Source organism: Onychostoma macrolepis, chromosome 04, assembly GCF_012432095.1.
Source record: "Onychostoma macrolepis isolate SWU-2019 chromosome 04, ASM1243209v1, whole genome shotgun sequence".
NCBI classification, from domain to species: Eukaryota; Metazoa; Chordata; class Actinopteri; order Cypriniformes; family Cyprinidae; genus Onychostoma; species Onychostoma macrolepis.
Window position 1 is genome coordinate 26883129 of NC_081158.1, and position 13730 is coordinate 26896858.

At 36.6% G+C, this 13730-nt stretch overlaps 1 protein-coding gene across 12 annotated transcripts in view; it reads left to right on the forward strand.

The window, feature by feature from the left end:
* grip1 (glutamate receptor interacting protein 1) overlaps positions 1-13730 on the forward strand; it is a 281122-nt gene that overhangs the window by 151526 nt on the left and 115866 nt on the right. The window contains exon 2 of one of the 12 annotated variants that reach the window (XM_058773059.1): positions 9681-9907. The exons of 10 other annotated variants lie outside the window; for them this stretch is intronic. In XM_058773059.1, the coding sequence (XP_058629042.1) occupies positions 9784-9907 (124 nt within the window). In that variant the 5' untranslated portion in view covers positions 9681-9783. The remainder of the gene's footprint in view (positions 1-9680; positions 9908-13730) is intronic. One more of the 12 variants, XM_058773060.1, reaches the window with a different exon arrangement.

The window sequence follows — 13730 nt, forward strand, 5'->3', positions numbered from 1 at the left end:
GTTATTTCCTAGTCTGTTAGGACACATACTGGTGCAGTAGCAGTGAGATAATATTAAACTGGTACCTTTCGGAAAAAAGGTTGTGTATTGTCTCCAGGGCTACATTGACCTTAGCTTGAGTTGTTGAGTCTAAAATGGCAAAAAGCGTCAAAAACTAGCAGCTATGCTGTGTGGTCCCTCCTGACCCAGGTTTACACCTTTGACCTACAGCAAATGTCTACATGTAGGTCAAAGCCTTGTTTTAGCACAGCTTAAGTTTTGCGTGACACATGATATGACGAGCATGTCAGACCTTTCCTTATGTGCTGTTAGAAGACTTTTAGGTTGGCAAATCATGCATGTAGCCATTCATGGTTATGTTGTGTGCGGATATAGAACTTTTCCAAAAACAGGTTGAAGTTTGTGACCACTAGGGGATGCTGTTGTCCAAGTTTTATAATGATGCGATCGCAGAGAAGTATATTTGAAACTACTAATTTGATGCAATATTGAGTGAAATGTCTACTAAGTACATTTATTTATTGTTTATTATATTTTTTCCCATGTGTTGGTTAAACTATATTTGGATCGCTTTGACTTCCATAATTCAAAATCTAAACTCTTAATGTATCATTTTTAATATGTGGTACATCACAGTATGACTTGTATTTCAGTATGAACAGTTCAGTGTTACATTTAGAAAGAAATCTGTGCAGAAATCAAGCGTATGCTGAGATCATTCAGTGGTCATTTATTATGTAAAAGCTTGCCACTGGGAATAGAGAGACCCTGCTGGCCCTTTGATGTTGGCCTTGATTCTGTTCAGAAGAGGAGGGGATGTGCTGTTCCCAGCATGCATTTCACCTTTCCCGGCATTTGTGCTGTGTGTTCATATAAAAAGCCTAAAGCACATCTGTAGATTCTGTACAGATGTGGACTGGAAACATAGTCATTTACATGCAGTAATCCAACCGATAATTTCAAATTTAAGCATGAATCTAAAACTTAAACTTTGAACTTTTAAACTTTTTGAATATTGGCAGTATCGTGTTGTGGTTGGTTTTTGATTTTGCTTTTGTGTGTTTTGACTGTTGTATATAAATAAAGATTCCAAAAGGAAGTTCTCACAGTGATGCCATAAAAGGCATTTTGGTTTCCTCAAACATTTCAGTGAAATGTTCTTAAAATAACCGTTTTTAACTTAGTGTGAGGAATATTTCCACTATGAAGAACCTTTTTGCAGTGGAAAGGTTCCATGGATGTGAAAGGTTCTTCATGGAACCATAGATGCCAATAAAGAACCTTAATTTTTTAAAGAGTGTACCTGGAAAAAGGAAAGATTTACAAGATACTGGGTTTATTACATTTATAACTTAAAATTATAAATTTTATAACTTATAAAATAAAGTTTCTCTAATGTTTGTCAAGCATTAGTGGCATCAAATATTTGTAAACATTCAGAGATTTATTTGAGGCAGACTAAATTTGTGTGAAATATATGTACTTTTGTACGGGCATAAATCACGTTGATCTGTGATTGGCTGCACTACATGTCAGTCAGATGGTCTCTTCCTGTCCAAAAAAGGTGATACTTTGGCAGAATAAGCCTTCACTCTTAAAGAGTTAAACACATTTAATTCTGAATGCAAGATCCCCTATTGTTCCAATTCAGCATATGGTCTACAATATTTGCTCTAGGATGTGTCTTGAGTTCAATCTTGCATTTCTTCTGAAACTGGCTGTCGATGCTGTAATATAGATGCACATGATTGCAGTTGTGGCTCCCGTGGCTCAAGTGCAAACAGAGGATCAGATTTAATTAACGTCTAGCCCCCCGGCATCTCTCCCGAGAACGGTCGGGTTCAATAGTGAGCGGCTAGCACGTTCGCGTTCGCTCTCCCTCACTGTAGTCTGGTTAACATGCCAGCAGAGGAACTGGAGAGCTTTTCTCTCTTCTCTTCATTGAGATGCGCAGCCACATCGCAAAGCCAGTGGGCTCGTCTGTGTTCACTTCATCCCTCCCTCGTACACGCACACTCACACACACGAGCAAACTAATGTGTCACACACAAACAGTTGTTTGTAGATTTGTATCACAGTTGTCACTCGCTTTACCTGAAGTTGTGTTTGTCTCCAGAGAAATTGCGACTTTGTATTGATGGCCTAGGTTCTTATACATTGAGGCTGCATCCGAAATTGCATACTTTCGTAAGATATAGCAAACACCAGGTGAACCTACTCTTTCAGGGGAGATTCTGAAGTGTGCATCCAATGGACACTTTACTACACTGCCTGGCCAAAAAATAAATAAATAATAAGTCGCTGAAGAGTCTGGATCATTATTACAGTGATTAATGTTTCTGGCATTTTATATGTTTGATCGCAGGTCAACTGTAGTAAGTCTTGATTGCATTCATAAAACACACATTCATACTACATTTTTATTTTTCAAAACGGTGTTGGATTTTGAGAAACTTGTTTTCACACATTATATAGCTCTATGCTATGGCTTTATATTTATACAACAGTTCTTTCTGGTCCTCGAATCGGATTGGCTGATTGGAGTGTGATATACTAGTGATATTGGAACTCCAACCGTTTCAGTGTTTGTATCACTCCATTTGCGGTATTTCTCACAGCAAGTGTCATGGTGGATGCCCAAATCTAATGTAATTTTATAAATACAGTTTTTTTGTCACAAAATGCAGTTTTAAGAGTTTTTAGGTGAGAATGTAAATTGCCACTGACTCTGATTTGTGTGTATATAAAATCTTAATCTCATAGATCTCATACCTTTGGACCCCACTGTATACGCAAATGATGCACAGCAACCATGTAACTGGCCTGTGAGCCAATAAGTCGTACAAGTGTTGCTTTTTTTCCCCACCCAAACAGTAACTTTTTATTTCCCTGGACAGTAGAAGTTACCCGTGCTGGATTAATCGCTTGGACTGGAGAGCAAGCCAGAGTTTACTGAAGGGGAAAATTAATTCAGTCCTCCATGTCCAAAGGACAAAGAGTCTTAGCCATCTCTACTGGCAGAACAATCCCCCTCTGCGATAAACAAGCATCAGCATGACATCTCCGGATGAGACACCTAAAACTAAACATTGTCGCCAAATAAAACAGCTCAGCCCAGCACGCTTTCAAGGACTGCATTTACCCTGGCCTAACTGTACTGCTCGAAAGAAATTGAGGGCCTGTTGGCTTTCATTTAAGAAAGGAGCACTGGATTTACTGGACGCCCGCTATACTGCATTACATCCTCGGTTTCATTTGCACCTTAACCAACAGAAGAGCCTCTGAAGGTCTGCAGAAGTCCATGAAGCTGAAATTAGTAGTTTAGTTCCGTCTCTCTCTCTCTCTCTCTCTCTCTCTCTCTCTCTCTCTCTGGGTGACACAAATTCTATTCAGGAATTTTTTTTTATTATTTTAAACACTTTACAATAAGGTTCCATTAGTTAACATTGGTTATTGCATTAACTAACAATGAGCAATAGCAATGGTTTGTAATTATACTGTATTGAATGAATGAATGAATGAATGAATGAGGCATTTATATAGCGCTTTATTGTGTATTGCAATACACCCAAAGCGCTTTACAATCATGTGGGGGTCTCCTCAACCACCACCAGTGTGTAGCATCCACTTGGATGGTGCGACGGCAGCCACAGGACAACGGCGCCAGTGCGCTCACCACACACCAGCTACAGGTGGAGAGGAGAGAGAGTCATAGAGCCAATCAAGTGGATGGGGATTATTAGGAGGCCATGATTGACAAGGGCCAGTGGAGGGAATATGGCCAGGACACTGGGGTTACACCCCTACTCTTTACGATGAGTGTCATGGGATTTTTAATGACCACAGAGAGTCAGGACCTCGGTTTAACGTCTCATCTGAAAGACGGTATTTATTAATCCTCCTAGATAACATTAGTTAATAAAAAATACAACTGTTCAGTGTTAGTTTGTGTTTCATCATATCCATTAAATAATATTAACAGACACAACTTTGGATTTTAATTGTTAGCAAATGTTGAAATTAACAGCAGCTAACAATAATAAATGCTTCAAAAGTATATTTCATTGTTAGTCCATTTTAAGTAATGTGGTTAACCAGTGTTAACAAATGGAACCAAAGTGTTTTATTTTATTACATTTTATTACATATTACATTTTATCCAGTTACTAAAATTGTCAAAACAGACTGTCACACCATTTCTGTCCATGATTGAGATAGGATTACGATGTGACAGAGTCCGACTGATTGCAATATGGAGTTTGAGGACTAGCTGTCATGTCATGTAAATAAGGTTGCGCTGCTATTAAAGAGCATTTTATCCTCAGTTAGTTTGAAGCATTAGCGTCATTCTCACTGAAGCGGGTGAGAGATGACATCAGCTGTCATGTCTCGATGTTGACTCATCCGCCGTTCCATCTTTAGCCGAGCCTCTCTTACCTCTCTGCAGCATGTACAGAGTAAGCAAGCTAAAGCTGCAGTTCACAGTCATATTAGGCCACGATTATGCTGTTGATGTTTTTTTTATGAGTTATGTAGTCATTAAAACGGGCCGCATTATGGGCGGCTCAAGAAGTGCTTCCCCACTGACCCAGAGCTAATTTTCTTCCCTGCATGCATGCTGTATTTGATTTGTTCGTGTTCACGGATGCAGATTGAAAAGATGCAAATTTGATTGTCAAATCATATGCCATTTTCTCCTCTCCTTACTTTAGCCTTTTCAGCCGCGGGCACTAAAGTCACTCGGGTAGAAACATTTTTTGAAAGATGTAAATTGTTACTATTTTTCCCCTTTGGGAGGGTGAAAGATGGTGGTTAGGGTGTCCTGTGCGTCGAGATGGAAAACTATTAGATGTTAGAGTCATTCCAGCAGAAAGTTCCCCATTATTTGAGGTGGGATGATGATATGAACGTACCTCAGAGGTCACACACACATTCTGAATGTGTAAAGATACAACTACAGTCTTTTCTTCTTTATGCATATCTGGTGCCATTATACTGCTTTTCTGAAAGCTTATTGATTATGTTTTGATAGTATGTCTTTTCCTGTTCACATTTATGGGTGATTCTAATAGGGTTATATTTCATTAAAGTATCAGACAGAAAGACAGAGAATGAGACAACAGACATGTAAAAAAAAATGGGGATTACAACGCTCTGATCATTTAGTCTTCAGAAATGTTATAGTTCATACCGAAATCTGACTTTTGCCGATTCTTGGTAGACATTTCTTCCAAAGCTCTAGAGGAGACACATTGGTGGATAAGGATAACTGATTGAGATATTAAACAGATCTAATTGTGATTTTTCTTTCTGGGAATTTATAAAAGTTAATGCATATTATGATGATTTTGTACTAATATAATGTTTCTCTCTTTCTCTCCCTCTCTTGCTGCCGTTGCTGCCTGTGCACCATTTAGGTAAGTCTCTTTAATATTTCAAGTGTATCATTGCCTGTCACACTTGTGAACCAATGAGAGCCCTGTCTTTTTATGATGACCTGATAACTTCAATCACTATATGGTGGGTGGGTTCAAAGTGGAAGAAGCATCTATGAAATATAAAAAAAAAAATTATCTTCAGGCCTATCTATGTTGATATTTAGAATAACATTTTTTATTTACTTATTTTTAATCCGTCTTTACAAACTAGTTTAAATATCCAAAATGCATTCTGGGTAGTTTTTGAGGAGGCGCTGTGAAGTCTGAAATCATTTGACGTGGAGCTGGCTGGGTCTTAATAAGATCTGGAGGTTGGAAAGGAGAGGCGTGCATAGCAGCCCTGAAAATAACCGCTTCCCCCTCACACAGGAAGTGCTTATCAGCATATCCCAGGGGGGTGGCAGGACTGCATAATGCCAGTCTTACTCTCCGCTTGGCTTGCGCTGTCAAAGCCTAATGGCTTTAAGGAACAACCAGCAAGAGGGATGCCGACTGCACCCATAATGCACCATTTGCAGTGATTGTGTTTCTCACACTAAGACAGCTGCTGTACTGTAAAGAGGTCATCCAGCTCTTTTAGACTGGTGTCAGTCGGCTGGGACAAACCAATGGAGATGTGATTTACTTTGCTGGAGGCCAGCTAGCAATTACCTGCAGCCCTAAGGCTGTAGAAATAATGTCTGACTGACCAAAGAACCTTTGAGCTTAGACTGTTGCATTCTCGGCATTACATTTTCTGAGGTGGTTCAAAAACATCTTAAGTGTAATGGTGATACATTTCAGTGTTGGTTATTACTGCTTGCTGTTGAAGTGCAGACAAATCTGTCAGCTTTGTGTAATATGATGTTTGCAAACCATTTTACTCCAATAGTATGAAGTATTTATGGGTGGAAAATGTGTTAAGTGAGGAAAACCATGTAGGGTTAGACTTGATTTTAGCCATGGATCATGAAAGGTGGGCTCTAGAATTTCTCACCTGAATCCTCCACTTTTGAGGAGGCGTTTTGACTTGGCTGGAGGTCAAAGTTAATCTGGAGTATATCATAATTTCCTAGTTGTAATGCTGTTTTTCAAATCTTTTAATGAGTGTCGGAAATCTCCTTTTTTTTATTTTTATTTTTTTTATCAAGGGGCAATAACTGCACAGTTTATTTACAGTATAAAGTCTTTATTTTAATGGCCTAGAATACAAATTAGTGGAATATACTGTAGGTCTATAAAAATAGTTAAAGTAATTCGATCTTATTTTAGATTTGAAATATTTATTTACCATGCTATTTTTTGCCCTTTTTTTACCCTAAGGCCTGGTTAATTTTTTGACCATGTTATTGGTTTACAGTAAACATTAATGTTAACCAGTGGTAACCAACATTTAAATTGCAGAGTCAACTGTAAGAGTTTAGAAATGCTGTATTACTTACCAGTGTTATTTTAATGTGATTTATATTCATGTATGTATTATAGTATATCTATTAGTATTTTCAATCAACTTTTGTTTTCGATTTTCTTTTCAATGTTAAAGTTTTAGTAATTTTGTTTATTATTATTATTTAGGTTTAATTAATTTTTATTTCAGTTTTAGTTTTAGTACTTTCAGGCAATATTTTTCATTTTCATTTAAATTTCAGTTTTTCATCTAATATTTATATTTTATTTCAGCTTTATTTCAAGTGCTTTATTTAAATATTCAAGTTGTAGTTCATAATTACAACCCTGTTACTTACAACAGTAGCATAAAACACTGTCTTAATGGACATTTAGCTATTAGTTATGATTACTTTCCCCTCTCTGCCTCGGCAACACTTCTATGCACTGCTGAATCATGCAAAATTAAATCAGGAATATACTGTATACAAAAAAGTGAATATGCTCTAGTTTGACTTTAACATCAGTCAAGTGCATCATGAAACTCTCTGCTTGGGCCAGTGAACAGTGTCACAGGAACCTTTTGTTAGAGTTCTCTTCTCCCAGTGCTAAGAGGGTAGGGTTTGAGCGCTGGAGCTGGATAGCAGGTGTGTGCGGGATAAAACAGCAGTAGTGCTGGGTGATGTGTAGCAGCAGAGGTCAAATGTTGTCAGGGCTCTTATCGGCATAGATGTTCAAGGCTGTGCAGGGTGTATTGAACTCGCAGTCTCTCTCTCTCTCTCTCTCTCTCTCTCTCTCTCACACACATATACACACACACACACACACACACGTACACACGTTCGTTTTTGTGAAAATTGCGGACATCCCATAGGCGTAATGGTTTTTATACTGTATAAACTGTATGTGCTATTGCCCTACACCAACCCTACACCTAAACCTACCCCTTACAGGAAACTTTGCGCTATTTCAGATTTTTAATACACTCCATTCTGTGTGATTTATAAGGGTTTTGAAAAGTGGGGACATGGGGTAATGTCCTGAAAAGTCACCTTCTCCTTGTAATACCTATGTCATACCCTTGTTATTAAACAAATTTATGTCCTCATTTGTCACAAAAACACGCACGCACACACATATACACACACACACACACACACACACACAGTCATCTGCCCTCTGGCTGGCCTTGATCCTGATTAAATGCAGATATGCTGATAGCCGAGCCGAGTGTTTTGTAATAACATTGATGAAGATTGATGGACCCTGTCTGTCATTCCTTTATTATGGCCATGCTTGTCTCCTGATACAAGCAGTGTTTCCACTGCCATCCTACTAGGATATATTGAATATTTACCATATCGGGCTTGATTTACTTTATTTATTTTTTTTTAAATCAACATTGAAACATTGGCCATTAATTTTCCAACAGCCAATGTGCTTATGCTATAATAAAATTAAATGTATTAATAAAATATTTCAAGATATTAACATTATTTATTTGATCAAAAATACAGAATGATCTGTAATATTGTGAAATATTATTACAATTCAAAATAACAATTGAAAGTTTTATGTTCATGTATTTTAAAATTATAATGTGTTCTCGTCATAACAAAGCTGAATTTTCAGCATCATTACTCGAGTCTTCAGTGTCACATGATCCTTCAGAAATCATTCTATTATGTTGATTTGCTGCTCAAGAAATATTTCTTATCAATGTTAAAAACCATTATGCTTCTCAATGTTTTGTGGAAACTGTGAAACCTTTTTTTCAGAATTATTTAATGAGTTGAAGTTCAAATAAAATTTCAATTTTCTTTTTTTTTTTGAAAGAGAAGTCGAAAGAGAATTTTATAAATTGTCAATTTGGATTAATTTAATGCATGAATAAACATTAATTTCTTTAATAAACGGACTCCAAACTTTTAAACTCTCTCTCTCTCTCTCTCTCTCTCTCTCTCTCATATACGTATGTACGTACATGCATGCATGCATACATACATACATACATATACTGTATGTATTTTCTGAGGTGACTTTGACAGAAGTGTCATTACCCACGAGAACTAACCCGGTAAAATGACTCCCTCTTCTGGCCATCGCCAGCTCTACATCTCATCTGATGATTTACAAAGCACCTCCTCTATTAAAATGTCAGTAGCACATCCATTTGCCGCAGCAAACTCGACATCATTAAGAGCTTGACTGATCAAAGTCAACACTGGCCTGTTTAATTGTGCCCGACCCTCACTTTGACTCCACCTCTCCTTCATTCTAACTGTCCCTCCACTGCAGCAGTTCATTGTGTTCTGGTGTTATATACAGGAAGTGTTCTGGGTCAACTGACCTTTAAATGAGATGTTTAGATTAGCAGCAGTCGACTGTGATTGGGGAAAAAGGGTCAATGAGACACACATACTACCTAGTGCATTAACAGCTCTGAGTGCATTTGCTGAGTCAGATGAGTGCATCCTCCCTCTAAATCCATATAGTGCAGACATACTAAGCCACCCTGCGGAGGAATCATTCATATTCATAATATTCATGAGCTGCTTTGCATATTGTTACCCTGTGCTTTGCATGCAGTTATATTGCTTATTCAAAGCTCTCACATACAGAAATACTCAGAAAGAGGGGTTTTGGTCCCATATTTTGCCAGTGGCTCTCACTCAGCCCACTTCCTGTCAACTCCTGTAAAGCATGCGCTGCTGTTCTCAGATCCGCCCTTTTGAGACCGACCGCACTATTTCCATGGCAACCACCTCCACATGCTTTGAAACTCCCCTCCACCTGCGTTTGCCATACACGTTGCCGCCCTCTTGTGGAGCAAAGAGAGATTTGATGTGGGTATAATGGTTTTTGGTCATCAATTAGCCTTGTTTTAGGAGAGGAGAGGGTCGATTAGAGAGGCGCAGAGGTTGAGGGACTGTTCTCACGGGTCAGAGACGGAGAATTGGAGGCTAGAATCGGAGGCAGAATGCGACGGCTGCTGCACAGCTGGGCCGGGGTCCCGCTCTCCTGGAGACCCTGTCACACTGCTCAGACTCCGGAGGAGGAACCAGCAGGTGCGGGAGAGGAGGGAGAGGAAGTTGTCAATCAAGGTGAGAACAAGAGATGTAGGGAAAACTGGTGTGCCTGTTATTTGATGTAGAGCACAGAGTTATTTTGAAAGTGTTAGGCAACGGTGGGGTTTTCAAGGTCGTTATATAGAGGTAAAGGTGTGCGTTTGTGGTCACACTTTAGTTTGGGGACCAATTCTCACTATTAACTATGACTTTTGCCTCAATTAACTCCTAATTTTCTGATTATTAATACCAAGTAAGGTAGTTGTAAAGTTAGGTATGGGGTTTGATTAAGGGATCTAAAATAGGGTCATTCAGAATAAGGCAATAATATGTGCTTTATAAGTAATAATAAACAGCCAATATGCTAGTAATATGCACGCTAATAAGCAACTAGTTAATAGCGAGAATTGGTGCCTAAACTTAAGTGTTACCGGGTGTTTGTGTTATTTCTTTATACATTATACCATTGTGTGTGAATATGCTAGACATTCAGAACCAGCACTTTCTGTGTTGAAAAACCATGATTACCATCGGATGCCCTCACTTTGATGAGTATAGAAATAAGTACCCTTGAAATACAACATAATTATTTTCTTCTTCCTTTTCTTTTACATGTATGCTTCATCTTTTCCATTTGAGCACCACTTTGAGTGCCGGAATGTGTGTATTTTTTACTTTTACTAGTAAATTAGTTATTTATTATGATATATTTTAATTATATTTTCTTTGTATTCTTTTCTTTTCTTTTAATGACAAGTTTAACACCAGTTTGAGTGTCAGTTTTGTATTTTAATTGTTTTCTTTGTATTTTTTTCTTTATTTATTTTATGGCAATTTGACTACCAGTTTGAATGACAGTTTTGCCAGAATCTATATATTTTTTCATAAAATTATTTATAATGTATATAGTTTTTATATAATATATTTATATTTCCTTTAATTTATTTGATTTGATTTCATTTCATTTTATTTTCCATTTGAGTGCCAGTTTTGCCAGAATGCATGTATTTATTAGGAAAAAATATTTATAATCTTATTTTTAAAATCTATTTAATTTTGCCAGATTGTATGTTTTTATTGTATGTTTTTAATCAAATTAATTATTTATATTTTTAAATTATATTTTCTCTGCTTGTTTTAAATCCACGTTTCTTATTTTAAACCTGTCTAGTGATACCATTTTTTTGACTCTGGTCCAATCTTAGCATTTTAATTTAGCTAGTAAATATTGTGCATTTATGAATATGGGAAAAAAGCTGCTTGACAATAGTGATTCATAATAATAGTCATAAATTTTGAGCAAGGATGGGTAGATGACAGACTTTTTTTGTGTGAAACAAATAACTTGCAACTTGATTGAACTTATGTGAATTTGTGATTTCTGTCTCAGCTTTTTTGAGGAAAACTAATTTTGGTTTTACCCAATAATCATGAAACTTTTCAAAGATATGAAGTTGTATTCAAAAGCCACTTGGATCAAAAAATGGGCAGGATGCTTCCGCAAGTGTTTGTTTTTTTCTTGTTTTTTTCTGAGGGAGTGAGAGACTGCTTGAGCAAACGGCATACGTTTGATGTTTGATGTGGCCTTCAAAGTAGTGGTGGAGGTTCTTTTGTTAACTCTTTTTGCCGGCTTCCTGTCGGAAGCAGGGCCTTGTTTCTTTGAGAAATCACCTTCATCAGTGTTTCATCAGACTTGATATACAATCTGCCTGAAACAAAGGAACTGATTGCAACGACATTACGAACCGGCAGAAGAGTTTCATTTTGCAGTGACACTCAGCGCTCTTGTGTTTTAAATCCCTATCAATCTACTTTCCCTTGCCGCTCTTTCATCTGGAAAAAGCCACTTAAGTCAGTTCTGTGGGATGGTGATGCTTCACTAGACCTATTAATCGCTCGACTTGCACCTTGGCTGGAAGACAAACATGTCTGACAGGGACATCTGTGGGCTTTTGGTCTTTCAAAATAATATTTTCAGTCAAATGCAGGCCACTTACGCTGTAAACCATAGATGCACTGGACCGTCTATCTGACGGGAGACACTGAGTGGTCTGTTTGTCTCTTCTTGGCACCTGTCCTGAGTAGCAAATGGTCTCTTTGGAAGAGTATCACTCAAGGCCAAGTGCTTTTTCCTTTGGGTGGAGTTGGCGGCGCACACCCTGAAAGTGTCCAATCATGTCCACCGGGAGATGCCAGAGTCCCAGCTTTGCCAGTCTTGCAGTAGCAGTATGCAAACCAAGTGTCTTTTTAGAGATGTTTGGGGAAGCTTGATGAGTGTGTTTATTTGCAAGAAGTGACACTTTTTTTTGTTTATCCATTTTTTTCCATACGTTGCTTTCAGTAAAATTTACTCTTAAGTATTGTTTTGAGAGCCAAATGCAGTCCGTTGTGTATCATTACTGCACTTCTGTTTGGCCAATTTGTAGCCTGCTCAGAGCTATCAGTGGGCTGCAAAGTAAACAAGATGCACTGTCTATCGGGTTGCTCAGAAAATTGGGCTCACCACATAGATCAGTTTTATATATATATATATATATAACATATTTTCTTATAATACTAACATGTACTTATGTATTTTTGTTACTATTGTAATGTACTGTACTGTTGTTGTTAACAGTAATGATAATATCTGAGCTAAGTGACTAAAATTACATATATTTTTCAGTTATATAGCTTACATTATTATCTTATAGTAATTAATTGTACTAATTATTTTTCGGTAACACTTTACAATAAGGTTCATTAGTTAACAACATTAGTAAACAGGAACTAAGAATGAACTATTTCTACAGCATTTATTAATCTTAGTTAATGTTAATTTTAGCATTTATTAATGCATTATTAAAATCACAAGTTGTGTTTGTTAACATTAGTTAATGCACTGTGAACTAACATGAATAAACAATGAACGACTGTATTTTCATTAACTAACATTAACAAAGATGAATAAATAGTGTAATAAATGCATTGGTCATTGTTTGTCCATGTTAGTTAATACATTAACTAATGTTAACAAATGACACCTTATTGTAAAGTGTTACCTATTTTTCTTTTAATTATTATTATTATTATTACTAGTAGTAAGCAATTAACTAAATTGATAAATTATTATTACCAGAACTAAATGGCTAAAACATAATTACATATATTTTTCAGTTGTATAATAATAATAATAATTATTATTATTATTATTATTACTATAAAATATTATAAATAACGAAAATAAATAGATATAATATTTTTCTAATTCAAATGTTGACATAGCAATTGTTACTTTATGCTTTTATTTATTTATTGAAGGTAATATTTGTTGTTTACAGATGTAATGCTAAAGGCAGCATTAAAGTGCCTCATTTGCATGAGATTGTGACGCATTCCCTGCACGTAATGGCCAGGGCTTCAGTCCGAGCCTTCCATTTGCTTCCATTAGGCTGAATCAATATAGAGCTTTCTCTAAACTACAATAGTGAAAGAACAAGAGAGACCGAGAGAGATGGCTACGTGCCTACTTTATTGTGCCTGCTATGTTGTCAATTAATATAGAACTTAATTAGATGTTGATTAGCCAAACATTAAAACAAACATGATTTAAATAAGTAATAGTGCAAATGCTACCTAAAATGGTAGTCAAAGTCAGTTTATTATTTAAAGGGTTTTTAGTGCATGTGTTTTAATCCAGTTAAATATATTTATGGCAATTTTTAACATTTAAAACCATGGTTTTTAATATATGAAAGATTAATTTCAGTACATAAGTGTTAAATCAAGTTAATTGACTACAACCAGCAGAAGACTCTGTCAGACTGAGGCTACATTAATCACCAAAACTGTATTATTAGTAATTGGAAAAGAATAAACT